Source organism: Ilyonectria robusta (genome assembly GCF_021365365.1).
Source record: "Ilyonectria robusta strain PMI_751 chromosome Unknown BGZ61scaffold_32, whole genome shotgun sequence".
Lineage (NCBI taxonomy): Eukaryota > Fungi > Ascomycota > Sordariomycetes > Hypocreales > Nectriaceae > Ilyonectria > Ilyonectria robusta.
Window position 1 is genome coordinate 273,513 of NW_025764466.1, and position 23,768 is coordinate 297,280.

The 23,768-nt window shown below is 48.6% G+C and overlaps 8 protein-coding genes across 8 annotated transcripts; 4 read left to right on the forward strand and 4 right to left on the reverse strand.

Annotated features, from left to right (window-relative positions):
- Positions 1-256: 256 nt before the first annotated feature.
- Positions 257-1,331, reverse strand: BGZ61DRAFT_290428 (uncharacterized protein; the record flags this gene model as incomplete). Its single annotated transcript, XM_046238570.1, has 5 exons — positions 257-353; positions 407-857; positions 925-958; positions 1,037-1,056; positions 1,133-1,331. Coding segments are annotated over 5 exons (801 nt in total), but the record flags the coding sequence as incomplete, so codon positions are not given.
- Positions 1,332-3,082: 1,751 nt separating this feature from the next.
- Positions 3,083-4,845, forward strand: BGZ61DRAFT_367679 (cytochrome P450; the record flags this gene model as incomplete). Its single annotated transcript, XM_046241810.1, has 4 exons — positions 3,083-3,443; positions 3,473-3,589; positions 3,761-4,372; positions 4,424-4,845. 4 exons carry the CDS (start codon positions 3,083-3,085, stop codon positions 4,843-4,845), a joined length of 1,512 nt encoding a protein of 503 aa, XP_046096922.1.
- A 376-nt stretch (positions 4,846-5,221) lies between these two features.
- On the reverse strand, positions 5,222-6,670 carry BGZ61DRAFT_484875 (endo-beta-1,6-galactanase; the record flags this gene model as incomplete). The annotated part of the gene is made up of 1 exon (XM_046249654.1): positions 5,222-6,670. One exon carries the CDS (start codon positions 6,668-6,670, stop codon positions 5,222-5,224), a length of 1,449 nt encoding a protein of 482 aa, XP_046096923.1.
- A 2,552-nt stretch (positions 6,671-9,222) lies between these two features.
- Positions 9,223-10,264, forward strand: BGZ61DRAFT_462631 (uncharacterized protein). Its single transcript, XM_046247328.1, has one exon. It carries the CDS (start codon positions 9,273-9,275, stop codon positions 10,188-10,190), a length of 918 nt encoding a protein of 305 aa, XP_046096924.1. The 5' UTR covers positions 9,223-9,272; the 3' UTR covers positions 10,191-10,264.
- A 326-nt stretch (positions 10,265-10,590) lies between these two features.
- Positions 10,591-12,304, reverse strand: BGZ61DRAFT_562121 (uncharacterized protein; the record flags this gene model as incomplete). Its single annotated transcript, XM_046255838.1, has 1 exon — positions 10,591-12,304. The coding sequence occupies exon 1, from the start codon at positions 12,295-12,297 to the stop codon at positions 10,591-10,593; it is 1,707 nt and encodes a 568-aa protein (XP_046096925.1). The 5' UTR covers positions 12,298-12,304.
- Positions 12,305-16,083: 3,779 nt separating this feature from the next.
- On the forward strand, positions 16,084-17,896 carry BGZ61DRAFT_539124 (uncharacterized protein; the record flags this gene model as incomplete). Its single annotated transcript, XM_046254746.1, has 7 exons — positions 16,084-16,228; positions 16,297-16,756; positions 16,816-16,821; positions 16,882-16,913; positions 16,974-17,139; positions 17,241-17,310; positions 17,390-17,896. 7 exons carry the CDS (start codon positions 16,084-16,086, stop codon positions 17,894-17,896), a joined length of 1,386 nt encoding a protein of 461 aa, XP_046096926.1.
- Positions 17,897-18,231: 335 nt separating this feature from the next.
- Positions 18,232-19,862, reverse strand: BGZ61DRAFT_367479 (FAD dependent oxidoreductase; the record flags this gene model as incomplete). Its single annotated transcript, XM_046241788.1, has 5 exons — positions 18,232-18,990; positions 19,040-19,186; positions 19,233-19,494; positions 19,549-19,671; positions 19,729-19,862. 5 exons carry the CDS (start codon positions 19,860-19,862, stop codon positions 18,232-18,234), a joined length of 1,425 nt encoding a protein of 474 aa, XP_046096927.1.
- A 1,109-nt stretch (positions 19,863-20,971) lies between these two features.
- On the forward strand, positions 20,972-22,629 carry BGZ61DRAFT_499158 (FAD-binding monooxygenase; the record flags this gene model as incomplete). Its single annotated transcript, XM_046251373.1, has 7 exons — positions 20,972-21,207; positions 21,276-21,531; positions 21,590-21,635; positions 21,697-21,944; positions 22,004-22,151; positions 22,218-22,362; positions 22,431-22,629. The coding sequence occupies 7 exons, from the start codon at positions 20,972-20,974 to the stop codon at positions 22,627-22,629; spliced, it is 1,278 nt and encodes a 425-aa protein (XP_046096928.1).
- Positions 22,630-23,768: the final 1,139 nt, after the last annotated feature.

Below are 23,768 nucleotides of genomic sequence, written 5' to 3' on the forward strand. Positions count from 1 at the left end.
ACATTGATCCATCGTCAAAGCGTTTGTATCTATCATGCCTCGACTTATTCGAGGTTCCTGTAGTAGTGCTGGCGTTGGGGAGGGATCGGGTAGTGTCAGATTGAAGACCGCTGGAACCAAGAAGCCGAGGGAATAGATGCTTGACGAAAGGTTTAACCGTGGTGAGGCTAGCGCAGATGCACGAGAGATTGGCTTCCGCGAAGCTGATTTGTAAGTAAAAAATTAAAAGCGATGTAATAAGATGGTGAGCAACGTACACCCAAAGTAAGACGGGAACACCAGCCCATGACTGGTCTGGATTGGTCATCGTCTGATTAAGCATTACTAGCCTCATGATGGAAGTAAAAACAGTTCTGTTGATCCGTGAGCTAGCAATTCGTAGTAAATAATAGTGAACCAGTCTTACACTCCACCAAGGCCAAAGAAGCATATCACTCCGACTTTTTGTTTTAGTTGCATTTGAAGCGGTATTACCACCGGGATCGAAACAGCGAGCACCATAACATCTGTTATGGCACTCGAGGCAGCATTGGCCTTGTACACGGCATTTCTGTCGATGCATTTTCCATCCGTGATAGAGAGGTCCCATGCCGCCCTTACTGGTTTACAAGGGAAGATAGTAGCGAATATCGTTGCGACTGAGGATCCGATGACCGCAAAACCAGTGATCCAAACTGTGACTTGGAACCAATAGCTTGGCGTCAGTCTCCGGTAGACAAGTAAAAGCGCCATTTTAGTGCCGAATTGGACGGGGTTGTAGAGAATCGCAAGGAGATATGCGGCTTGCAGGAAGAGAACGAAGTTGGAGAAAGGGATTTCCCAGCCGTGAACGCCGGCTGTGCCCCGAATAAAGTGACCTGAGTTGCGCCATCTGTTAAATCTATCTTGAAAAGAAGAGACTGGAATGGAAAGAGACATATTTACTGATGGTGAAGGATTGCCAAACGAGTGAGAAAATCTATCGCGGTCAGTTCAGGGTTCTGCCGAGATTCAGTCGCTCAGGGAAGCCATATGATTATGCGACAACTTCACTTACATAGGCGACAAGTAGAAAGCCTGTTAAACAGTTAGTGGTGAGCTTGAGAGCTGTGCAATCAGGAGGACGGTGATTGATCAATAGTCTCTTACGTACCATCTTCCAGGTAGACCATTCTGTGGATGACCGCTCTAACATAGAGCCTTTGCAACATGAACAAAAGGCAAATGAAGTCGCCAATAACGAACAAACAGTATGCTGCAGTCTCGCCGTTTCGTTGAGGATTCTCGAAATCAATGTGATAGCCTTCGGGTGGCGGAAGAGCCACATGGACCCCGTCCACGACAGTAGCCATGAGAATGCTAGTCGTTGGCAGAAATTAAAGGATACGATCACGGATAACCGTAAAATAAAAGGAATCTTGTGATAGTAGCAAACCTGGGAAGTTTGTGCGTCAATTTGCGAACACAGAATCGACTGGGAATGTGGGGATGTTGTACGAGGTTGCATCTTAAAGGGCTTTGATTGACCAAGAAACCGCCACTAATTACCACCCTCCCCGCATCAAGCCTTACCGAAACAGATAATTTCGGGTCGCTAGCGGCCGATCCCAGCTATATCGGAAGTGATCCCGACGCTGGTCATGATTCAAGACGAGATCAGAGAATGAGAATGTTACACAAAGACGCCACGCCCAATTTTCGACGCAAGCCATTATTAGCCTCAGATGGCTAAGTCACTTCCTCCAATCGGGTCCTCCGCATCCACCGCACCCGATTTGTTAGCGGTGCCGAGTTGCGTGCAGTTCGCAAGCTCTGCTTCGAGCAGGATGCCTCACTGATACTTATAGTCTATCGCTGCGACACCCACATCTATCCTTCATTATTGTTCATAAGTCATAGCCATTGATGAGCCTGATGAAGCATGTGCCTGAAGTACCTGATATCCAAGACCCATGCTCAATACAAAGGATGGGCAGTAAGGAATGAGCCCGAGTAAATAGTGCACGTCGGCCGCTCCAACCTAGACAAACGATTCCCCTATTGATGATCTCCACCAGATCACTGGGAGCCAGCGACGCTTTGTGACAGCAAGTTCTTTGAATAGGAAGAAGAGTAGGGACAGACGAAGCCGGATTGGAATCAATGGTCTCCGTTCTGTGCTGCTTCACAAGCAAGACGATCAACAATTTCGGTTGGCGGCTTATACGTAGACTGGGCCGTGTATAGTATAGTACAAATTCTGACTCGGAATTGGATGTTCTTATACACGAGTAATTGAACTTTCGGTCCGAATGCTTGCATGCCGCGTTGCAATGGCAACAAATATTGTTGGGCGGAAAGAAGGACACCGGCCGGGGTGGAGTGGATACTGTAAGCGGAGTAGATCTCTCGGATCCGGACCCGTGGATGCCGCGGATCGCGTGGAGCCATTGTCCGAGATGACGGCCCTTCACACGCAGATGAATGCCCCTCGTTTCACCGTACGAAAGTATGGGTCATATAATAGGGTCTGATACACCTGCATTATACACGCCAGAAGTGACGGATTATGCGTCAAGAAAACTTGCCTTCTCATCAGTCCCTCCCTTGGGTTTGCTTCTTATGGGGTGAAGTAGCATGCTGGTTCAAAGATTTGCTCCGTTATCGCCCAAGATGCTCTACGTCTCAGCGTCATTTTTCCAATACAACCAACAGTTCTATCGGCATTTGATCTACTGGATAGATGCAATGCTACATCACAGACAACATGGAAAACAGGCCGCATGAATACGAACTGCCGACTCCGAGTCAGCACAGACGAGGATATTGTCAACTTTGTCTCAAAAAAGGGCCCACAACGGGTCAACGATCAATCACATAAGGAAATGATTCACACCGGTAGATTCACATGAGAAAGCATAATAAACCACATGCAGAATGATCAACCATCTATTTGCTAAAACTTCGAATCTATCCACTTATGCTTGGGGCTTTGGCGCATCCGGAATCCGTCGTGATTCTCATATAAAGCGGAAGTTGAAAGCGATGTCGATTTCTATTTCCTTCATCAAGCCTTTTTCCAAACACAACGACTACGACCAATCGCTGCAACCACTCGACAAACATGAGCTCTGCACAATGGACAGAGACCTGGTCCAGATACGATGCCATAGAGAAGTCGCTTCCCTTCGTCATCGCAGTCGCGCTTGTTCTTATCATTCATCGTGCTTCCCAAGCCCCTCGCTCTGATGTTCCATTAGCCAATCCCAAGAAGAGGCCGGAATTTTCGAGACAGAGAGCAAAGAAAGACTTTGTGTCGCATGCGAATAGACTTGTTGGAGACTGGTTCAAAACGAATCCGAACAAGCCGATGCGCCTCATTGCAGATGTAGAGGAGATTACGGTACTGCCCCCAAGCTTGGCACAAGAGATCAGAAACGATAAGCGCCTGAGCTTTAACCAGTGGACTTACAAGGTACTGTCAAGTTGCTTTTGGCCATTGCTGGCTCTATAGTTGACACCGAACAGGCGTTTCATGGCGATTTATCTGGATTCGAAGGCTTTGCCGCAGGCACAGGAGGTTCAAATCTGGTCCAGACAGTTGTCACTAAGGATCTCACCAAATTTCTCAGTAAAACTCCTTATTCTTAATCCCACCATATAATGGCTTGACTTACTAATTTGAACCGTGGTAGACAAGATCACTGAGCCTCTTGCGGAAGAGACAACCATGTCGTTGAAAGAATTGTTTACCGACGACGCTGGTAAGGTTTCACATGAGTTTGGGATGATACACGCTAAGGTGACATAGAATGGCATACGATACCAATGAGAGATGTGATTCTGCAACTGGTTGCACGCATCTCTTCGCGCGTATTTCTCGGCCCAGAACTTTGTCGCAATGAGGCTTGGCTTCGAATAACTCGCGAGTATACTGTTACAGGGTTTCTGGCAGGCGAGGGGCTCCGTCCGTGGCCGGAATTCATGCGCCCTTTCGTCCACTGGGTTTTGCCAGATTGTCGTAAGTTGAGGAAAGAAGTCAGTGAGGCTCGCTCCATCATCGAATCCACTGTTGATCGTCGCCGACAATTGAAAGACGAACTCGTTGCTGGGGGCAAAGATGTGCCCGAATACAACGATGCAATTGAATGGTTCGAGAAAGCGGCCAAAGGCGCGCCTTATGACCCTACACCCCTACAGCTCAGCCTGTCTCTTGCGGCGATCCATACGACAACCGATCTGCTTACTCAAGTCCTGACACGAATCTCGCAAAACCTGGATATCTTGAAGCCCCTCCGTGAGGAGATTACTTCCGTTCCTCAAGATGAGGGTTGGAGCAAAACGTCCTTATATAAGATGCAGTTGCTGGATAGTATTATCAAGGAAAGCCAGCGGATGAAACCCACTGATATTGGTCAGTTGGCAGGACCTTTTACGTATTGTATCGCGCTAATCTTGGAACCAGTCACGATGATGCGCCTCGCCGTTGAAGACGTCAAGCTCTCTGACGGCACCTTGATTCCGAAAAACACCGGTCTGGGTGTATCCTCGCACAGAATGTGGGATCCCGCCGTTTACCCTAACCCGGATCAATGGAAGGGTACTCGATTCTACGAAATGCGCGACGAGCCTGGAAAGCAGAATTCCTCCCAGCTTGTATCTACAAGTCCAGACTACCTCGCATTCGGTCATGGCCAGCATGCTTGTCCGGGCCGCTTCTTTGCGTCAAATGAGGTCAAGATTGCCCTGGTTCAGATTATCATGAAATATGACTTTGAATTAAAGGAAGAGGTGTCGCCACAGGTATACAAGCATGGGTTCGTCCTGAGTGGTGACCCGTCCTTGGAGTTGCGGATTAAACGGCGTGCGGAGGAGACAATAATATAGGTGGACTGATACGACTTGCAGTTCATTGCTTCAAATACAGCCTGCTTTCCGAGAGGCCGTCGTTCTCAGTAGCAAATATTACATGTACCACAGAAAACTTTTGGTAGTACGTCACAATAGGTATTGACCCAAAGAGATCCAAAGATGGGTATTCAGCAGTAGCTAGCAGTATCCGTACAGCCAAATACAGTGGTGGTATTCCCTGTGTGCCTGACCCGCTCCAACATCATCTCAGACTAGTCATCTTTCCCCCCAAAGTTACCGCGTTGAGCGTGGTAATCCTCTCTTGTCTCTCAATCCACTTTGCAACAGCCATACCTACCGTCAGTTCCGCCGACACTGTGCATTTCGGTTCTAGGGAAACTTCTGATCCCCCTCACACTGACACGTTGCTGACTTCGAAGGTCTGTACGGTGCCTGACTCAAACCATGACCAGAACTTGCTCCCATTCAGGAATGTGTCTTGGTGGTTAACATACTGCTCACCACCACCTGTCGCTGTGCTCCAGCGCGGTACTAGACTGCCGTCTTTGCCTGGTGAGCTGAACTTGGATAGATCAAAGTTGATATACTGGGCACTTCCCCAATTCGCAGCGACGATTACCAGCTTGTGGTTTTGAGCATCATACGCAGCAATAGAGTCGGCGTCGCTGGCTGTCAAGATCTGCATGCCTGGCCGGATGTGACGCGAGAACTGCGCGAGAACGAAGTATTTCTGGGTTGCCGAGCTGAGTGTTTTCTTGTCGTTATCACCCACGATGAGGCCCCAGCCTGTGATGTCGACAGCTTGCCAGTACACCCACGCGGTAGGGTGCAGCCACTTGAAGTCCAAGAGGAGATTTTGGTAGAGACCTTTGCCGCTGCCATCGCTGTCGCCATACTCGCTGTTCCAAAGTTGCTTCCCGGCTGCCTTTGCAAGGCTGTACAGCAGGTCGCGTCTTCCACCGCCTCCTTGGTAACCGTGAACATTGATGCGCTTCACTTTAGATTTAGCATCGCTGTCAAGGCTGTTCCAAGTCGCGACAGCATCGTCGTAACTTGTTTCATCGGAGGCTGAAATCGCAATGGCTGAGAGACCGCGCGTATCAAGCTCACTTCGCATGTTCTTGATAACAGTCGCTTGAGTGGCGACATCAAAATGACAGCCTTCCTGGGTACCATCGCTTTTCCAATAACTCGTGACCGGCTCGTTGAAGGCGTCGACAGAGTTGAAGTTAATACCCCAGTTATCATGGGCGTACTTTGCAATGGTCGCGAGATATACGGCATGCTGGCCGTAGTTCCACGATTGTAAGTTATCAGTCGCGCCACCATCAGACCCAGAAGGGTTGTGGTTCTTGCACATCCACCACATGGGAGAGTTAGAAAAAAGCTCAAAAATGGTTGCCCCTTTATCGCGTGCCTTCGACAGCATGCCGCGTTGGTTTTTATCGACAGTCCAGTCCCAACTAGAGGAGGAAGGGCTGCTGCTGGTCCAGTCCTTCCAGAAGCCATCCATTTGCCGAGATGGCAAGATGTTTGGCGACACTACCATTGTGGAGCCATCAATACTGTTGGTGCTGCCAGCTCCAGCATTGTAGCGCACGATGTTAAACCATAAACCGGGAAGATTTTGGCCATTCAAAGTTTTCGAGTCGGCAGAGAAGAAAAGGGTAGCTAAATCATCCCGGTCACCGAAAGCCTTGGCCCACCAAGCGAGGGAAACACCCCATCCCTCCCACGTTCCCCAGGTAGATGTAGGATCAATGGTAGATGTTTTATCAGCGGCCGTGATGGGAATGCTGACCGCAGCCAAAGCCAACAAGAAGAGATGGTGGCAGTACATAATGAGAAGGATAGTGTTGTTCAAGGGGCGCGATAGAAATGTGGCGGAGGCATCGGTTGGATGTCTGGCATGATTTATACCTCAAGCCCAGGGCCGAATAAATACGACAATACGTCATGCACCGTGTTGAAATAAATATCTCCACGCCATCAATGTGCGGGGAAGGCGAAGTCCCGTAAGTTATGCTCGTGATCCCCATCCTGCAGCTCCTTGGTTCCGTCTAGCCGGAAAGCCCCACGTGGTCTCCTGGCTATTCATGGGTCGTCGTCTGAGGAGCGTGTAGCAACACGCTATGCTAACGATGGAGAGAAGTGGCTCCAAGGGGACAAGGGTGGGAAGGGCGGGGGAAACGGAGCCGAAGATAGCCTCAAAGAGGTATTATTCCGTCATCGCACTGTCGGAGCAACAGCATCCCAGCTTCAGAAAAGAGAGAGCAAGGCTAACAAGGGACGATTGATGGAGGTTGCTCAACTACTAAATTCGCATGTTCTCGCCTATTCTTTTCGAGGGCGATAAGACAACAGATTCCGAAGATTGAAGTAAAACAAGAGGAGTTTAGTGCAGCGGGCATAGTGGTGAAGAAGAGAGCCAGGTTTGTACGGGGCTCATCATTGCTTAATGTTAAAAGTACAGGGCTAACGAATGCGAATACTTGACAAGTCGTATCCGTAGACTCTGCAATCGTATTCGATCAGATTGCCCAGCCGTCCCTTAGCATCCTCGTCTGGAAAACTGGGAATGTGTGAGGGAAAACTTCTAGCATACAATTTCAGGTGCTTTCCGAGATTTCCAGTAAAACAGACGCGCCATGATTGATTGGTGGGCATGGGACTGTCTCGGGGATGTCGGAGCCGAGTGGCGACAATCAGAGCCAATTGTTTGTGTTCCACTTCGGACCGGATCGAAGTTCTGAACCCACTATCCTAAACCATCACGGAGCCGGGGCTCCGGTCACGCTAATAAAGAAGCCATGGTCCGGTCAAGGCCGGCGAGGAATCTCGAAACAGACAAGACGCGGGGAAGACGGAGCGGCGAAGACTGGCACAGGCGTCATGGATGAAACTGGCACGGTATAGGCGAATTTTGGTGGAGAAAAAACTTTGAGCGGCATAATAGAATCCTAATGAGTCAATTTCTCAACAACTCCCAGCCTTTAAATCCGTCCAAAGTCTCGAACCTTTTTTGGGGAGAAAAAGAATATGATAAGGAGTGAAAATGGCGCCGAGGCGGCTCATTTATCACTGCGTTAGTGTCAAAAAGCTACAGCAAAAAGAAATTGCACTCTATTGGTATACAGTCCGAATTTGTTTATAAGTATATATTAAATGAATTAAAATAATATTAATCTTAATAGGCTTTATTTCCCACTTATAAACTTATTAACTGATATTATTTTTTTTTTAAATAAGAAAGGAAAATTGTTATTAAGTTCAACCGAGGTATTTGACATTGAAACATTAATCAATATGTTATTTATTTATTTAGTATGTACCAATGCTAAAAACACATTAGACGTTAGCTTACACTCTTCTCTAACTAGGTAAGATCAAAATACGGAAATGTCAGAGGTTCCATAATACCGAGTCGCAGTCTAATAAAAGTCAGGTTTAACGGAATGTACAGAAACTCAGAGCGGGGACTTGACGCAATCAAGAACAGATATCCACCCAATCGGATACTACATACAATCCAGGCTCTTGACATATCCAGCCCACCGGCCATGTCAAAGGCTGGGCTCTGGAAACTAGGCTAGGGAGAAGGGACCGTATCTTTTACGTCGAGAGGGTCGGCGGGACCGGCTAACCTGCCAAGGATTGCTCCAGTCAAAAAGTTGTGCAGATCCTTCCGATTTTCACAGTGTAGTGGAAGTGACAGGGGTGTTAAGTCGGATGTTGATTGTGGGGTTAGAGGATATAATCATACAAACCTTGTGAGAAGCGCACCAATCCTGTAGATGGTGGCGTGATGGTGGTAGACTGCGAAGCCGGGCAGCCGAAACTTTGGCAGCTACACAGGCCAAGTCTCATGATCATCCCTTCCAACACACATTGGCCTTGCTGCCTCGCCAATTTTGACTTGGTTGTTCTCGAAGATTGGGGATCCTCTGAGGTTTGCTATCAGGGCTCTCTCCGAGATTGCGGAGTATCGTCGAAAGAACAAGTTCAGTCCAGGCAAAGTTAACTATATTGTGTCGCTACGGAAGTATTTCTATGGTTAAGGGAAGCCCTATATTGATCTTACTCTTTTGGCTATCGGAAAACTATGGGATATAAAACTCTGGGACTGTTCAGGCAATAGCAAGTAGACATCGGATAAGTTCCTACCTCCATGAAGAGAGAAAATCCATTGCAGCTTACAATACACTCAATTTAACAGATCGGAGCATATTGCGTTTAACTCGCTTATCAATTATGCAAGGTCACAGCCAATGACTGGGCGTTGTCCCATTCTGTTTGCTGTGCAATAAAAAGCAAATCGGCCAGCTTAGTCACTCCACGAGTTGACATACAAGTGGGCCCATGCAAATTTTTATCCTAACGTATTGTTTTTGATGGGCTTCGTGTTGGGTTGCGCACAGCTATCTCGAATAATACACCTTAATATGCATCAGATACCAGGCGATACTCAACATGGGAAATCGGAGTGCCTGTACGCGATCAAAAAAACGCCAAACGGCCACGGGCTCTTTGCACTTGAAGGGATTCAGGCGGGCACCCTGATCATCCAAGAAGAACCTCTTTTGACAATCTCACGAGAAGAAACTCGATCAAGACAAGAGTATATGTGTGTCATGTCAAAAGTGGGACGATTACAAGGCGAGGCCCAAAGTCGACTCATAAGACTGTACCACAACCCGAAGAAGCTGCAAGAGTTCGCTTTTCTTGAAGGACGGATGTGCCCGGGCACAAATCTTGATTGTGCACTTGTCCTGGCCAAATTCTACACAAATGCTGCGACTATATCTTCAGGCAAATTGCAAGTCGGCTTATATCCCACCTTTTGTCGCATGAATCACGCATGCACGCCGAATACGAGCTGGATGGCCGACGACGTGACTGGGACGATGGAGGTCTATGCTGTGAGAGATATTATGGAGGGAGAAGAAATCACCGACTCGTACACGGATGTTGCACGATCTCGAGAGAGTAGGGGCAAGGAGCTACGAAATTGGGGTTTCGAATGCGAATGCAGCGTTTGCGACGGACCCGAGGCCGCTGAGCACGACATACGGAGACGCCGGGTTGCACAAATCAGGGGGATCTTGGAGCTTTACGAAGAAACTGGTGGAGACGAAAAACCCATATTTGCTGAGGTCCCAAAGAGCGACCTGGAAGCCCTGAAATTGGCGGAGGAGAGTCTCGCATTGCTGTCAACGGAGGAGCTTGTCGAGGACCTTGGCATTGCACATGGGTTGTGCGCGAAATTTGCCCGAGCGGCTGGGTTGAATGATGTTGCGGATGATCACGAAGAAAGGGAGTTTGAAATCCTTGTTCGAACGACTGGAGAGTGTATAGAATGAGACTCGCTTTGTAGAAGGAGCGTACGTTAGAACAAAAACCGATGAAATAAAATAACTAGAGATTTAAATATGGATTTCAGTGTTTCTCCAAAAGCGGCTATAGTCTCCAGTGCAGGTGAACGGGTCCCTTTAAGAGGTAGGTAAAGAGAGACAGGCGGTGCCATCATGCTGAACAAGGGCCCGATAGTGGTATGGATGGGAACTGAAAGTCATAAGAGCGCTTGTTTTATGCTTCCTGCCGCCTGTCTAGCGCATAATATGAAAATGGAAGGATATCAATTCATATTCACGATTGATAGCAAGGATGGTATACAGAGGACGTAGCTCCACGAGGGAATTGGCTTCAAACCTGGTACAATCTACTTAGTCTCTTCCCATACCAACCCTCCACCTGGGCAGTCTACTGTTTGATAGCTGTGACAGCAAATGCGTTGGCGGTAAAGGTTCCATTCGGATCAGCCGTGCCCCTCGCCTTGCCCAGCGTCTGGTACTTCTCCTCAGTCTCATAATACGCCTGCCAAACCTCCGGCTTCGACATGTCCCAGTCACCCCACGAGCCCCAGAGCAAACGCCTGTCCTGCTGGCTGAAAGTGCTCTTCGGTCCAATCATGGCAGCATCGTTGTCCTTTTGCCAATTGAGAGCGTACTGATGGTACTGGTCGGCCGCATCATGGAAGCAGTCCATGGTCTGCACCATGGTCGAGTCTCTCCAGCTGTACGAGGTGCCATTGTCCCGGTTGACGTAGAACTGGGAGTTGTCGCCTCCAAACCCTTGGATTTGTACTGAAAGCTTGCAATGATCGTAGATGTCTTGCTCCTCGGGGGTCTTGGTCTTGTCCAGCTTCTGGTTCGGGTCGAGAATCAAGTTCAGACGGTTCACCACGACGTCAACCCAACCATCCGTGGAAAGGGTTCTAGAGTTTGTAGCGTAGGTGCGTTTCACGTAAGGGAGGTCAAACTCTCGTCGCTTGGGGAAAATCCATTTCTTGGTGATCTCAGCCATGTTTCCGTCGTCTTCTTCGAGAATGAGGAAGAAATCGTGCTCGCGCAGATTACGAAATTGCTGGAACCAATTGTCGACCGTCGTATCGTACGTGTCTTCCTTGTTGATTGGGCACCACTGTGCATAAACCACCATGATGGCTGGCAGTTTTCCGTTCAACAAGTTGAGGACTTCACCCCCAACGGCTTGCGCAACCCTCTGCAACATCGATTGGTAGTTTTTATCATCCTGCAAAGAGGGGAATAGCAGTGAGACCGGAAAGTCGGTACTGAGAACGCTGATGCAGAGGTCGTAGCCTCGAGGCATGGCAGCGTTATCGGACATTTTAGCAAGGAAAGTAAGCAGCTGTTTGAGGATGTTGGCGTTGTAGACGAAGAGCCCCTTCATCCAATGCGGGCCCTTGTAGTTGCCTGGACCGACAACGGTTCCCATGTAGCTCTTGGCCTGGAACACTTCAATCACGTAGTGTGTGATGATGCCGAAGTTGCCGGGACTACCTCCAAGAATGGAGTTGAAAAGATCCGTGTTGGTTTCCTTGGTGACCTCCGGGATAATCGTGCCGGTATGATCCACCATGCGAATAGCCCTGATGTGATCTCCGAGCAGGCCGAAGCTACGACCAAGCTGGCCGTAACCACCAGTCTGCCCATGACCACCAGTGCAAACATAGGCGCATTGCCCGTGAGGAACAAAGAGTCCGTTGTGTCCGAGCCAGGCGTTGAAGTCCTGGAGCGCGTTGCTGACGCCGACATACACCATCACTCTATCAGGCGAGAGTTTGTCAGACGGCAGCACCATCATGTCTTTGTAGGTGTTGCTGAGGTCGAGCTGGATGTTGTTCCCGCCGGTAGACGAGGCACCGCTGTACTGGTGCCCGCCGCTCTTGACGGCGACCGAGACCTTGTTGCTCACAGCCCATTGGACAGTCTTGACGACGTCCTCGTCGCCCTTGGGCTGCACAATGAGAGAGGGGTACATGTCATGCTCCTGTTGGTAGGACGAGGTTGCGTACTGCCTGTTAAAGAAGGAGTAGTCCGATTCCTCAAACTGAGAACCGGTGCGGGAGTATTGCATCCCCTGGATTCCTTCGATATGAACAGCCATGATTTTGGTTTGAAAGAGGGCAGAAAGTCGATTGAGTAAAGTGTCTGACGTTCAGATCTGCCGCTTGCATTGCGGTGCGATCGACTCTTCTTTATAACCATTATTCTCGACCATCCGGCTCGGTAACTCCACCCTAGCACGCTCAATAGCTTCGGCATTTGTCCCATGCCGATGTTCAAATCAATATAAGAAATGCCGATTGGCACATCCTCAAACCGGATAGTTGCAGCCAATGTGCTTGTTTATCACACATTCAGCAATGCAATGCTTGCACCGGTCTCGCTCCTGTGCCGTTCGATCCAGCAACTAGCCTGATCTGTATCAACATCGAATGCTCCAGAACTACGAAGACGCTCAGTTTCTAGCATCGCCGGCCACCTCAGCCAGCCACAATGCCCAAGATCATTGGTTTCGCAGCCCGATTTGGCTCGATGACCTCACAACTGATAGCCCATGACCCCGCGAAGAGAACAACTACCGGTCTACCTGTGTCTCGCATCTCTGACCGCTTCTTATTCATATGTTTGTTGAGAAGGATTGCCGTTCCGTCAGCCCCCTTGCAGCATTCATATGGACTTCTATTCGTTCTACTCGGCACACGGCCCGCTCCGGTCAAAAAGGGCTTGCAATAGCCCCAAGCCACTGCGGGGAAAAACATGCAACTCCAGACTCAGTTGTATCTTTTTTTTTTCTGCTGCACATGTGCGTGACGTGGCGAAAGACCTGATATGCATCGGTGACCTGAAAAGAATACTTGGTCGTAGATGCCCAAAGAGACATCCTGTCCTCAAAGTGTATGACGAACAAATGAAGACTCCTGTCTCTGGCGCACGGTACTGACCGGGGTCGAGAATGTACAACAAGAAAAAAAGACCAAGCAAAGGGAACGAGCAAAAAGGAACAAGTGATGCTCTATCTATATCAAGCATCAACATGTAACCATTCCGATGCCAGCGGATTGACCGGCGTTAGGGTACGGAACGGGCCGGACCATGAACTAGTGCAATGAATCGAATGTCATGCGTTGAACCTCGTGGTGTCCCATAATGTCAGATTTACACCGTGAGGCCAAAAATGTAGTGCAATAATAATCATTGGTATATGCTTGTGTATCTGGGTCTATACCGCACTCTGATAAATAGTTTGTTGGTGGGAGAGGTCTATATTGTAGACCACATCCGTCTGTAGGGTAGGGGCCAGGGATAAGAGATAAGATAAGACAACAGAAAAGCTACCGTAAAATCTCACTTCCATGGCAAAAAGTAGCGCCGCACTAGCACGTAATCAGGCCTATCAAACCACCAGAAAGAATCTCGAGAGTGGAGTATGACTCTAATAGCGGTGCGCTAGACTTTGCCAAAGAATTGAGATTTTACGGTATCTCCAGAGGGTTTTAGACACAGCGAGCAATTTTAATCTACTGCTTTTAGATACCTAAAGAAGAAGAAGAGGGAAAATATCGAGAAAAGCTGCTGCAACAGCTGTAATAGGCATGTTGAGAATGAAGGTGTTATATTAATGAAAAAAGGAAAAAAGCGTGCTGCCTTGTTTTCAACCAGACTGGACGCGTTTCGTTTAGGAGAGCTACCTTGGGGTAGCAGCTGGCCTCTGCTGTAATTGAACTCCAAATGGACCGTTGGCCGCATCACCATAGTCGAGGCAACTCCTCAAGCCGCTCCTCAAAGTCCCCTGAGGTCCTCGGCATTCACGTAACCCGCTCAAAATTGATTACCCCGACTCTAAGATACCTAATGCAGCAGCGGTAATCTGCTCCTCAGAGGCATCGTTAAAAAATCCCTGGATCACGACTGGGACGCTGTGCGATACAACGGGCCTTCTACTGCGTGGAAACTCCACCAGAAATGCTTCCACTGCCGACTTCGTGGCCAGCGATTCCCACTCACGAAGAATTGTGCGCATTGATGATTAAAATGCTGGTACCAAGCTGCCTTGTGCTAGTTGATACTCTAGAATGATGAGGAGGCGAGACGACGAAGCAGTGATGCCACTGGGTGAGGCTTGGAGGAGTGGGTTGACCATGTACACACGCTTCGTGCCTGAGATGTGCACTGCAAAGGCATGAGATGCACAAGCCCATCCTCTTCGTCTCCATCGAGCTCAATGAAGCCAAAAGGGCCAGCTATATTGCACAACCCCACAGTGATTGCCCACAAGATTACAACCATATCGTTCCGATTTAACAGCAAATGCTCATCATACTTGTGGTGGAGGCGGTCTAGCTGGAACCTTCGAGGTAGCGGCTCTAGCTCGTGGAGGTATGGAGAAATGCCCCGAGTTGGTGAGTAGGAGCCTGAGAGTACGAATCAAGAAACGAAAGGCCATATTTGACACTGGTCACCATCTCGGATGAGCCCGCTCTGAGACTCGCAATTCCTCTTGTCAGCTACTAGGCGCACATGTTTAAGACTTACGAGCCAGTACAATTTGACTGGCCTGTGGTGATACCACTGGACGACTTCAGTCCATTATTGGCAATTGACGAAGAGGCACAACAAACAGAGGCAACAGCTCATCATTCCGCCTACCCAGTAGCCATAGGTTCTCTTCAATATTAGCGAGCGGGTCGACCGGCCAAGCCTGATTGCAAGATCACGGAACAGCCCAGCCGGACCAGTCTGAATTGTGGAGGCGAGAGATTTTCATGAAACAATAGTGCAGAACTGAGCCACTCAGCGCACTGCACACGACTCGAAATGGCGATCCCCTTGGATTTTATCGACAGGGGCTCCACACAATGTCTCCCCAATTTAGCGAGTGGATAAGTTATCCAGTTACCAGCACAGGATGAGTCCGACAGACCCATGTTCCTGCAGTAAAGCTCCTAGATCTGCACCAGGACTGAGAAATGTTGGAACGCTGTAAATGCTGGAGTAGTAAAACCCACGGCATGATGATTCCCTTGATCTGGGACATGAACATGAACGTCGCCGGTCTTGTCAAAGTCTCTACTACCAAACTAAATTCTCAAGGCGAGATGAGTGTAACCGACCAACAACAAGCTGATAGCGTCGGGTTGGTTGCGGCCTGCTTCTGTCGACCCGGTTGACGGCGACCAGGGGGTCGGCATACGCGGCATCGCCAGTGAGATCCCCGATACCCTCGTTCAGTCTGGATTTTCTCGCAGACGGAGCCATCGCGGATCCGAGATTCACAACATCGTTAATGGGGCTAGCCCAGTGGATACTTCAAAGGGGCTGTCTCCATCACAGCTAGCCACAACGACTCCATCCGTACCTGCATCAATAGTTTGGATACGCCACACTGTCCAGATTGCGAAACTATTTGAAAATATCGGGTCCTGAAGTGGGTTGACAAGGGATTGACCCATGCTCTGGAGAAGCGTCGTCTTGGCAGCCTCGAATGAAGGTTAGCAGATACCCGCCCGATAAACTAGTGGCTGAGTGTCATGCCATAAGTGGGCCTAAGCTGCTGAAGATGCACATTTCATTTGGTGAAGAAGGCGATTCCGAAATGGGAAAATCGTGGGATTCTTCTCGCCGGCTGTTAGCTTCGTCGTTATACGTACGCGAGTGCTAACGCAAGACTACTGAAAGTCGAGCTCGACGGATCAACCGTTAATCAGGGGCGACCCTGTTGTGACTCGGGTATCTACGGAGACTCCGTATTTCAATCTGGGCCCGGATGATCAGACGGGTCCCTCATTCGGCAGTGTATATTAACCCTTAATACTATAGGAACTGGTGGATATCCAGTCAGTCAACTTGGCAAACTTCTTGGCAATCTCTTCTCGAAAAGACAGCAAAGATGATTGCCCTCAAGCCGACGCTGTTACTCCTCAGCGCAGCCAGTTCCGCCCTCGCCTTTCCTGCTGCCGCCGACGGACTCATTTACGACATTAATGGTCATGTACAGGCCGCGAGCGCCAACAAGAGGGCAATCCCTTACCCAGGTATGCCAACAGCCAATATCGTGTGGTCTTGATAGCATCATTGCTAATCTCTTTGGCCTTCTGTTCAGTTTGCGATGACGCGGAGTACCGAGCCTTGACGTCCAACCAGGCCGAGGCATCACCTTTCTGTTCCACCTACATTCGAAGCACAGTAACTGCAACGGTGATACCCGATATCCAGCAGACTACCACGACAACCACCACCGACTTCATTACAGTCCAGGGAACTAGCACGGCCACCGGTCGCGGTTTATGTAAACCCAGGAGGTCAACCACGGTCACGATAACCGACACTGTCCAAGCAACCGACATTGTGACCGAAGCGATCACAGACACCGCGTCAGTTGGTGTCACCCCCACGGCTACAGCTCAAGTTACCGACACCGTGACGGAGGAAATCACAAACAGCGTGACAGAGCAGGTTACTGACACTGTCACGGTCCTTCTCACGGATACAGCCACCCAAGAAATCACAAACACTGTCACCGATGAAGTTACCAGCCAAGTAGCAGTCACGGTTACTTCAACGTGAGTAGCTATACGTTTCCCCTTGTTATCAAGCTTTGACTCACTAACCACTTCTATAGCTCTACGTAAGCCTCCCATCTCTCACCAAATGGCGAGAAAGAGCCTGTTACTAACACACTAGGCAGAGCGGCAGCTCCTACGGTGACCACAGCCAATGGTATATCTTATCCTGCATTCTAATACACTCGCGAGACTAGATCTAACTCATTTCATGTAGACGTTCACTGCGCCCTTAATGGCTATGGGACTGCCTCGTATAGCGTTGGTTCTACCACTAGTTTTGGTGGCACTTTCGCCGGTTGCAAGGCGTACTGTTCGAACATAGCCAGCGCTATCAGCTTTGGCTTTGGTTCTAGCCAGTGTGCCTGCTATAATCAGCCCGCGTAAGTGATCCAATCGCCTGCCCCCCCATACGCCCCTACTCCTTTCTTGCCTTCAGTTTCATACATGGGCTTGAGCGAAGAAGACTAAAACGTATAATTAGGATTGTTAATAGGAGAGTGGCATCGTCCGTTTACTACTTCTATGATATGGCTTGTCTTTCGGGAAGTGCGGTAAGCTCACACCCTGTTCTATCTTGAACACGTCAAAATGATGTGGAACTGCGCTGACTCTGGCATGCGACTCCACCAGCCTGCCAAGCGAGACGTGAAGAGGGCTGTTCAAGTCCCTGACTATTTGCCGAACGACGATCCCAGTGCCGTGAGCAGTGCCTGTTCGTGCCTGATTACCACTCCGGCCGCTCCCACTACTACGTATTTCATTGCCTCGGTCATCACGGCAACCGAGACCACGACGAGCACAATCACGCAACCTGCGAACGTGGTCTACAAGACTGTTACAGTTACCAACCACAACACTGCCACGGTCACTCGGCCAGTGACTATTACAATCACTCACTACAACACTGTCACTATCACAAACCACAACACTGTCACTGTCACTGACTATAACACTGCTTACTTCACGAATACCAACACCGCTTCCGTGACGAATCTTGATACTATTACCGCTACAGTTACAGATTTCGCTACAATCACCAACTACAATACAGTGACTGGTACTATTACTCAATTCATTACAGTAACACCTGCAACTGTAACTGTAACACGAGCGCCACAGACTATTTATGGGTCCTGAAAAGTTGAGAGAGGAGAGTATTGAGTGTTATGTTAAATTCCTGTATATACTAGAACAAGACGGCTTCAAGTCTGTGATTAATTATTAAATATACTCTACTTATCTCTCCGTCTCAATCGTTTGCCTTGCTTAGTCGATTGAAGTCTAACTTATGATCTATTGTCCTGTATCTACTTTTCTCTCGTACGACACTTCACAGAAATCCACGTTTGGGGGGGGGGGGGGGGGGAGAGGGGCTAAGCTTGAAGCAGAGTCTTCACCAACACGATCGACACACATCCTTGATTCATGACGCAGTGTGGGGGATGAACTTGCGTAAAAGTGAAAGAAGGTATTTACTGAGATTCTTGATACAAGGAATTCTTTGGGTTTGGGACCAGTCGCATCTTTTCCTTTGTCTCGATCCATTTCTGCGAGTATCCATCAGGCTTCTTTTCTGATGGTGGTCTCCCTTGGTTAACCCACTCCATTAACGCGGCCGCATATTCCACGTCAACTCCCCACAAGCTGTGGAACTTTTTTCCATAACCCTTGTCTTTGACTCTTTTCCTATACTCGGCTCTCATTTCAAGCTCCGATGGAAGTGTGGCCTTTGAAGAAAGGAACGAAGCAACTGCAATCGCCTGAAACTCGAAGAGAGAAAATGTTGCAGTGTAGAAGGGGACTCCAACAAATGCGAGTGTAGGGTCTGGAATGTAAAAGATATCTTGGTGCAAGTTGTGCAGCTGTAAACCATCCGATACAAGAATTCGATCGTCGGCGTCTTCCGGCTTCACATCATCTTGGTGGTACTCCGGTAAGAAGGGGAGTGTGAATTGGTATCCTGTTGCAACAATCACCCTGTCAACATTGTCGAGAATTCGACCGTCAACCAGAGTCACCGTTCCAGGAATTGCGCCGGACCTTTCATGGTCGGTATTCTGAAGGGGACTGAAGCTGGATACTTGTGCAACTCTTTCGGCATTCTCGGGCAAAATGGAAGGGGGATGATCAAACAAACCACCTCTTGTTGACTGCCAGACTTTCTTGGCGATTGGAGCAAGCTCTTTGGCAATGTCAACAGACGAGGCACTGCCTCCAATGAGAAGGATTGACTAAAAGCAGTTAGTATAACCTCTGAGTAATATAAGGGCCTCGTCATACTTGGTTCTCAAATCCCTGGCTATTTCGATATCCCTTTGAGTGTTGTATCCTTGATGGAAATGCACTTTTCCACTCCGAAAGCCCAGAAATATGTGGGGTCTTGGGATCGTGGTAGTGCCCAGAAGCTACGACAACGGCATCGAATGTCTATAGCATGTTAAGAGAGTTGGGGTGTTGGTTCGATCAAACTTACCCATTCTCGAGAAGTGGTCTCTTGCTTGACATGATCCCACGTAGAGGTTTGAACCTCCCACTGACTTTGGTGCTTTCTAACATATTGAACTTGGGTGTTGAATTGAGTGATGCTCGATACCCCAGTTTTGAGGGCAGTGTCTTGAATGTATTCCGCTAGAATGTGATGGCCCACGAAAGACTCGGTGTTGGGCTTCCACGAGTTTAGGCTTACTTCCATCAACTCCGTTGGAACATTGTTCTTCAAGCTGTCATAGGCCGGTCTCGGTTCTTCATCAGCTCAAGGCCCTCCGATATGACAGAGAAATATCGCTCACCCTGGGCCTGAATGCAATATGTACTTGTCACTGCTATCTGGGGGGTTGTAGAATGTTGACGATGCCACGGACGGTTTTGCCGACGGATAGGTTGGCTCAAGCGGAACTTTAGAGTCCCAAACCCTTTGACCATGTTTTAGTATTCAGATTGTCACCTAGCGATCAGGATAGAGAACGCACCACACGCCTCCGCTAACGGGTGCTCGTTCAAAGACGGTCACATCCAGCCCCTCAGATTTGAGGTGCGCAGCAGTAAGCACCCCAGAAACACCAGCACCGATAACGGCTACACGACGAATTGGAGGAGAAGTCATTATGACGATTAGTTTTGCTCTCAACGTTAAGAATTTCAGATGGTTAATCTGCGTGATATTTCCAGCAAGGCATGCCGGGGATGTTGTATCAATACGTTCAATTTGTCGTCTTTGAGCACGACAATGTGACAATCCACGAAGGTGATGACAACAAGCATATCTCGGAGGCGCCGGCCAGTCCGACAAATCAGCGTCGCTGGATTTCTCCGGGTCAATGTGGCCGAGATATGGCGTGATTACGCCTTTTAACATGAAATGATGTGATGCGAGCTATCGGGCTACAAGCCACTAGACCAACCGACATCCCACCAGTATTGCCGGTGAGCCAGTAAAGCCGAGGCTGCGCAATGCGGGGATCGGATTAAATCAATTGGGTATTCAGTAGTCGATGGTTAGCAACGGATAGTATGTCACTGACAGCGTTTCACCGATGATAGGAGTACTAAATGAGGTTTATCGGGTTGAGGGTTGAGAATGTAAGTCAAGACTGTATTCATCCAAATCACCGTTATGCAGCACAAATCTGATATGTTTGGGAATCACATGGTTTCCATTGCGCAAGGAGTCAAATAGCCGATCGAACCGAATATTACCATGGATGTTCCTGGCCCAACAAACTGGGAATCTCTGCACCCAAACTGGGGGGGAGTGGGGGTGAAGAGTTACTTTACACTGGAGGGTGCATGGTGGTGATCCTACCAGCAACTCTCGGACTTACGACCACGCGTATCTCGTTAATTCCGTTCTGATGTCGAGATCAATCATGCTGAGATCTGATTACGACTATACGTCAATGACGCGAGCGCTATTGCATTGCCATGTCGGAATACGTCTGGTGTGTGACCAATGAATGCTAGTACATGCCATTTTCTCGCCGATAAGGCAGAGTGGGATATCGCAAATTTGGACCCACCATGACGTTTTATGAAATCGTTCCACCTTACACGGGATGTGGGTTACTGTTTGAACAAGCTGGATTAGTTCACTGGTCTTACTTATTGATCCAGGAGTCGGATGTCTGTAGTTTTCCCCAAGGACATCTACTTGACTGGGATACCAGCAAATTTTCCCAGAACGTTGACTCTCGATTCTTTGATTTGACGTCAAGTATGATTGGAAAACAATTGACAACGGTTGCCATCATTGGAGGTGGCCCGGGGGGGCTTGGCACTGCCATCGCATTATCCAAGTTGTCATTTCTTCATGTTACTTTGTATGAGCAGAACCCAGAACCTCGAGAAGCAGGTGCAGGGATCAGCTTGAGCACTAATGCCTGGAAAATCCTTGACTTGCTTGGGGCTAGCGATGACGTGAAAGGCGGATCCAAGTCAAACACCCACCAAAGGTGAGTTGGATATTGAAAAGTGGAAATTAAACTTGGGCCGCACTGCTAATTGATACGCGAAACAACAGAAACGGGTACACGGGAAGTATTTTACATGTCTCAAAAAAGCCAGAGAATTCTGCTGCGGATTCTCGCGGGGCAATTCGAGCTCGCAGAACTCGTCTCCAGTCAGCACTGCTTGCTCAAGTGCCAGAAGACGTGATCCAGTACGGAAAGAAGCTCGTATCATTGGAGAATCTTGGGGAACAAGGCGTGCGTCTGCTGTTCAAAGATGGAACGGAGGTCATCGCAGATATGGTAGTCGGCGCTGACGGAATCCAATCAGTTCGTCCAGCTTCTTGCTTCGACTGGCGAGTTTTACTACTAACACAGGTTGCGGTAGATTACTCGGCGAGTCCTCTTTCCGGATCACCAACTTCACTTCACAGGCAAGTAACGGCTAAGCGCGAGAAAAGATATGGCCAAATTAATGTATGATTCTTTTCTTAGGCAATACGGCATGGCGTGTTCTCGTCCCGAGGTCATCCCTGTCTCACCTTCCGGATATTACTCATAATACCGCGTGGTGGTGGGGAGAGACCGGCCACACATATTTCTCTGATGTCGACGACGAGAATGAAGAGAATGAAGGATTATTTGAAATCACAGTGAGATCCTATCACGAACCCGAAATCCCGGGGAAGACTGTAGCTTGGGGAATTCCTGCCACCAACGAGCGAGTGGCATCTCGCGTACTGGTAAGAACAGGCCCCTCATCCTTTTAAATCCAAAAATTTCTTGGCTTAAATGAGAACAGAAATTCGACCAGAGGGTGAGAGACGCTGTCGATGCTGTTCCAGAAGGACAATGGAGGGAGTTTTCTGGCTATGCAGGACCTCGTTTAGAGAAGATTACTGGCTGGGACAAAGTTGCCCTTATCGGAGACTCTAGTCACCCGCTATCCGGTGAGTGCATAGCGAAAGACATCGATGTCACTCATACCTTTTCTTTTATTGACGATAAGTAACTAGGCGCTTTTGGCTCTGGGGCAACATTTGCCATGGAGGATGGATGGATTCTAGCTCGGGCGCTCGAGCGGACACAGCATTCTTCTCGCTCCATTCTCGATGCCCTCGAAATCTTTGAGAAAATCAGGTCCCCCTATTATGAAAGGATGTGAGTTTTTGTACCCTAACTGACCCGAATACTCCATCGATTTCGCTAACCGCTGTTATCTTGATAAGGTATAACCATCTCGACGAGTCCCACGACACAATGCAAAAGCGACAAAAAGACTCGAGTGATTTCGATGAAAAGCTGAAGATCAAGATTGATTCCTTTCTTTATGGGGATAAAGATTTTATCTACAAGAATGATATCGCGCAGGTTTGGCAAGATTACATCACGACGGAAGACAAGGGCGCGCCTGCATTGGTCAAGTGAGGTGCCCGAAGACGCTGTATTTGTAGATTTGGAGGCCTTGCCAATGCTTATTCGAAGCCTACATATGGAACCCAATCCGAGGATTCTTCAGTCCGAAACTTGGTCATTGGCTGGTGTCCTACAAATCGGAGAAGTCATCGCCTCTGCTTTATTCGCCTCCCTGGCGCGCGTGTGCGTCGGGGATGTCACCCACGGTGACAGGTCATTCCGCTGGGAGGTGGTACCATGCTCTCCTCTCCAGCTGAGATATGAAACTCACGCACAGTGAATGGGTATGGATAACATAGGGGTATTGCAAATATAATGAAAGCCCCCGTGCCCGGAAGCTGGACTCCCCCGCATTCAACTGAACATCCACATTGATACATGTTGCATACTGGCCTCTCCTCTGGCCGGCTCGTACCACTACATGGCCACCGTTGAACAACTCCCGCCATCTCATTCTGTAAACGACGACTGAGGTCCGACTGACTTAGCAATATGCTTCGCTATAAGCTCTCGAACTAATCCTATGCCCAATTAGCATTGCCATACGGGTGAGCTCTACGTACAAGGTGCGAAGTGCTGACTATATAAGAATGGCGACAGTAGTGAGATATCACCGAAAACTCGTCCCGCAATGAATGAACTGAAGTCGACAGTTCTTCGCAGCTGTTTAAAATTATCAGCTTCTTATTCTTTATTTGTAATATCTTATACATATTCGGGCGTTACAGTTACTCTGTGTCGCCTGAAGATATCGCCCAAGTCATTTGATAGTTCCTTGGGCTTCACATCGCAAGTATACTGAGGGAAACCCTCACCAGGGTGTCCATCCCGATGCTGCTCCTTAAGTTTACGCCAGATTCAGCGGCCTGGAAGATAATGCTATAGACCTCAATTGCCGTTTAAATAATCGCTCTTATTGCTACCTTAATCTTTAATTTTGCCGTATATCAGCGTATAAAAGTTACATAGGAAGTAGTCCCTGACGCGTACTGCGCTCTGCGCCTGGCCGTATAGATAATTGGGTATATTTACTGTAGTAAGTTGCACGAGAAGCCATCACCCTTTATTATGACAACTTTATTGACCGTAGTCAAAGGGGTGACAGTAGTTTGCGATGTCTGTATGTCGTTATGCCTGGGTTTGTTGTCACA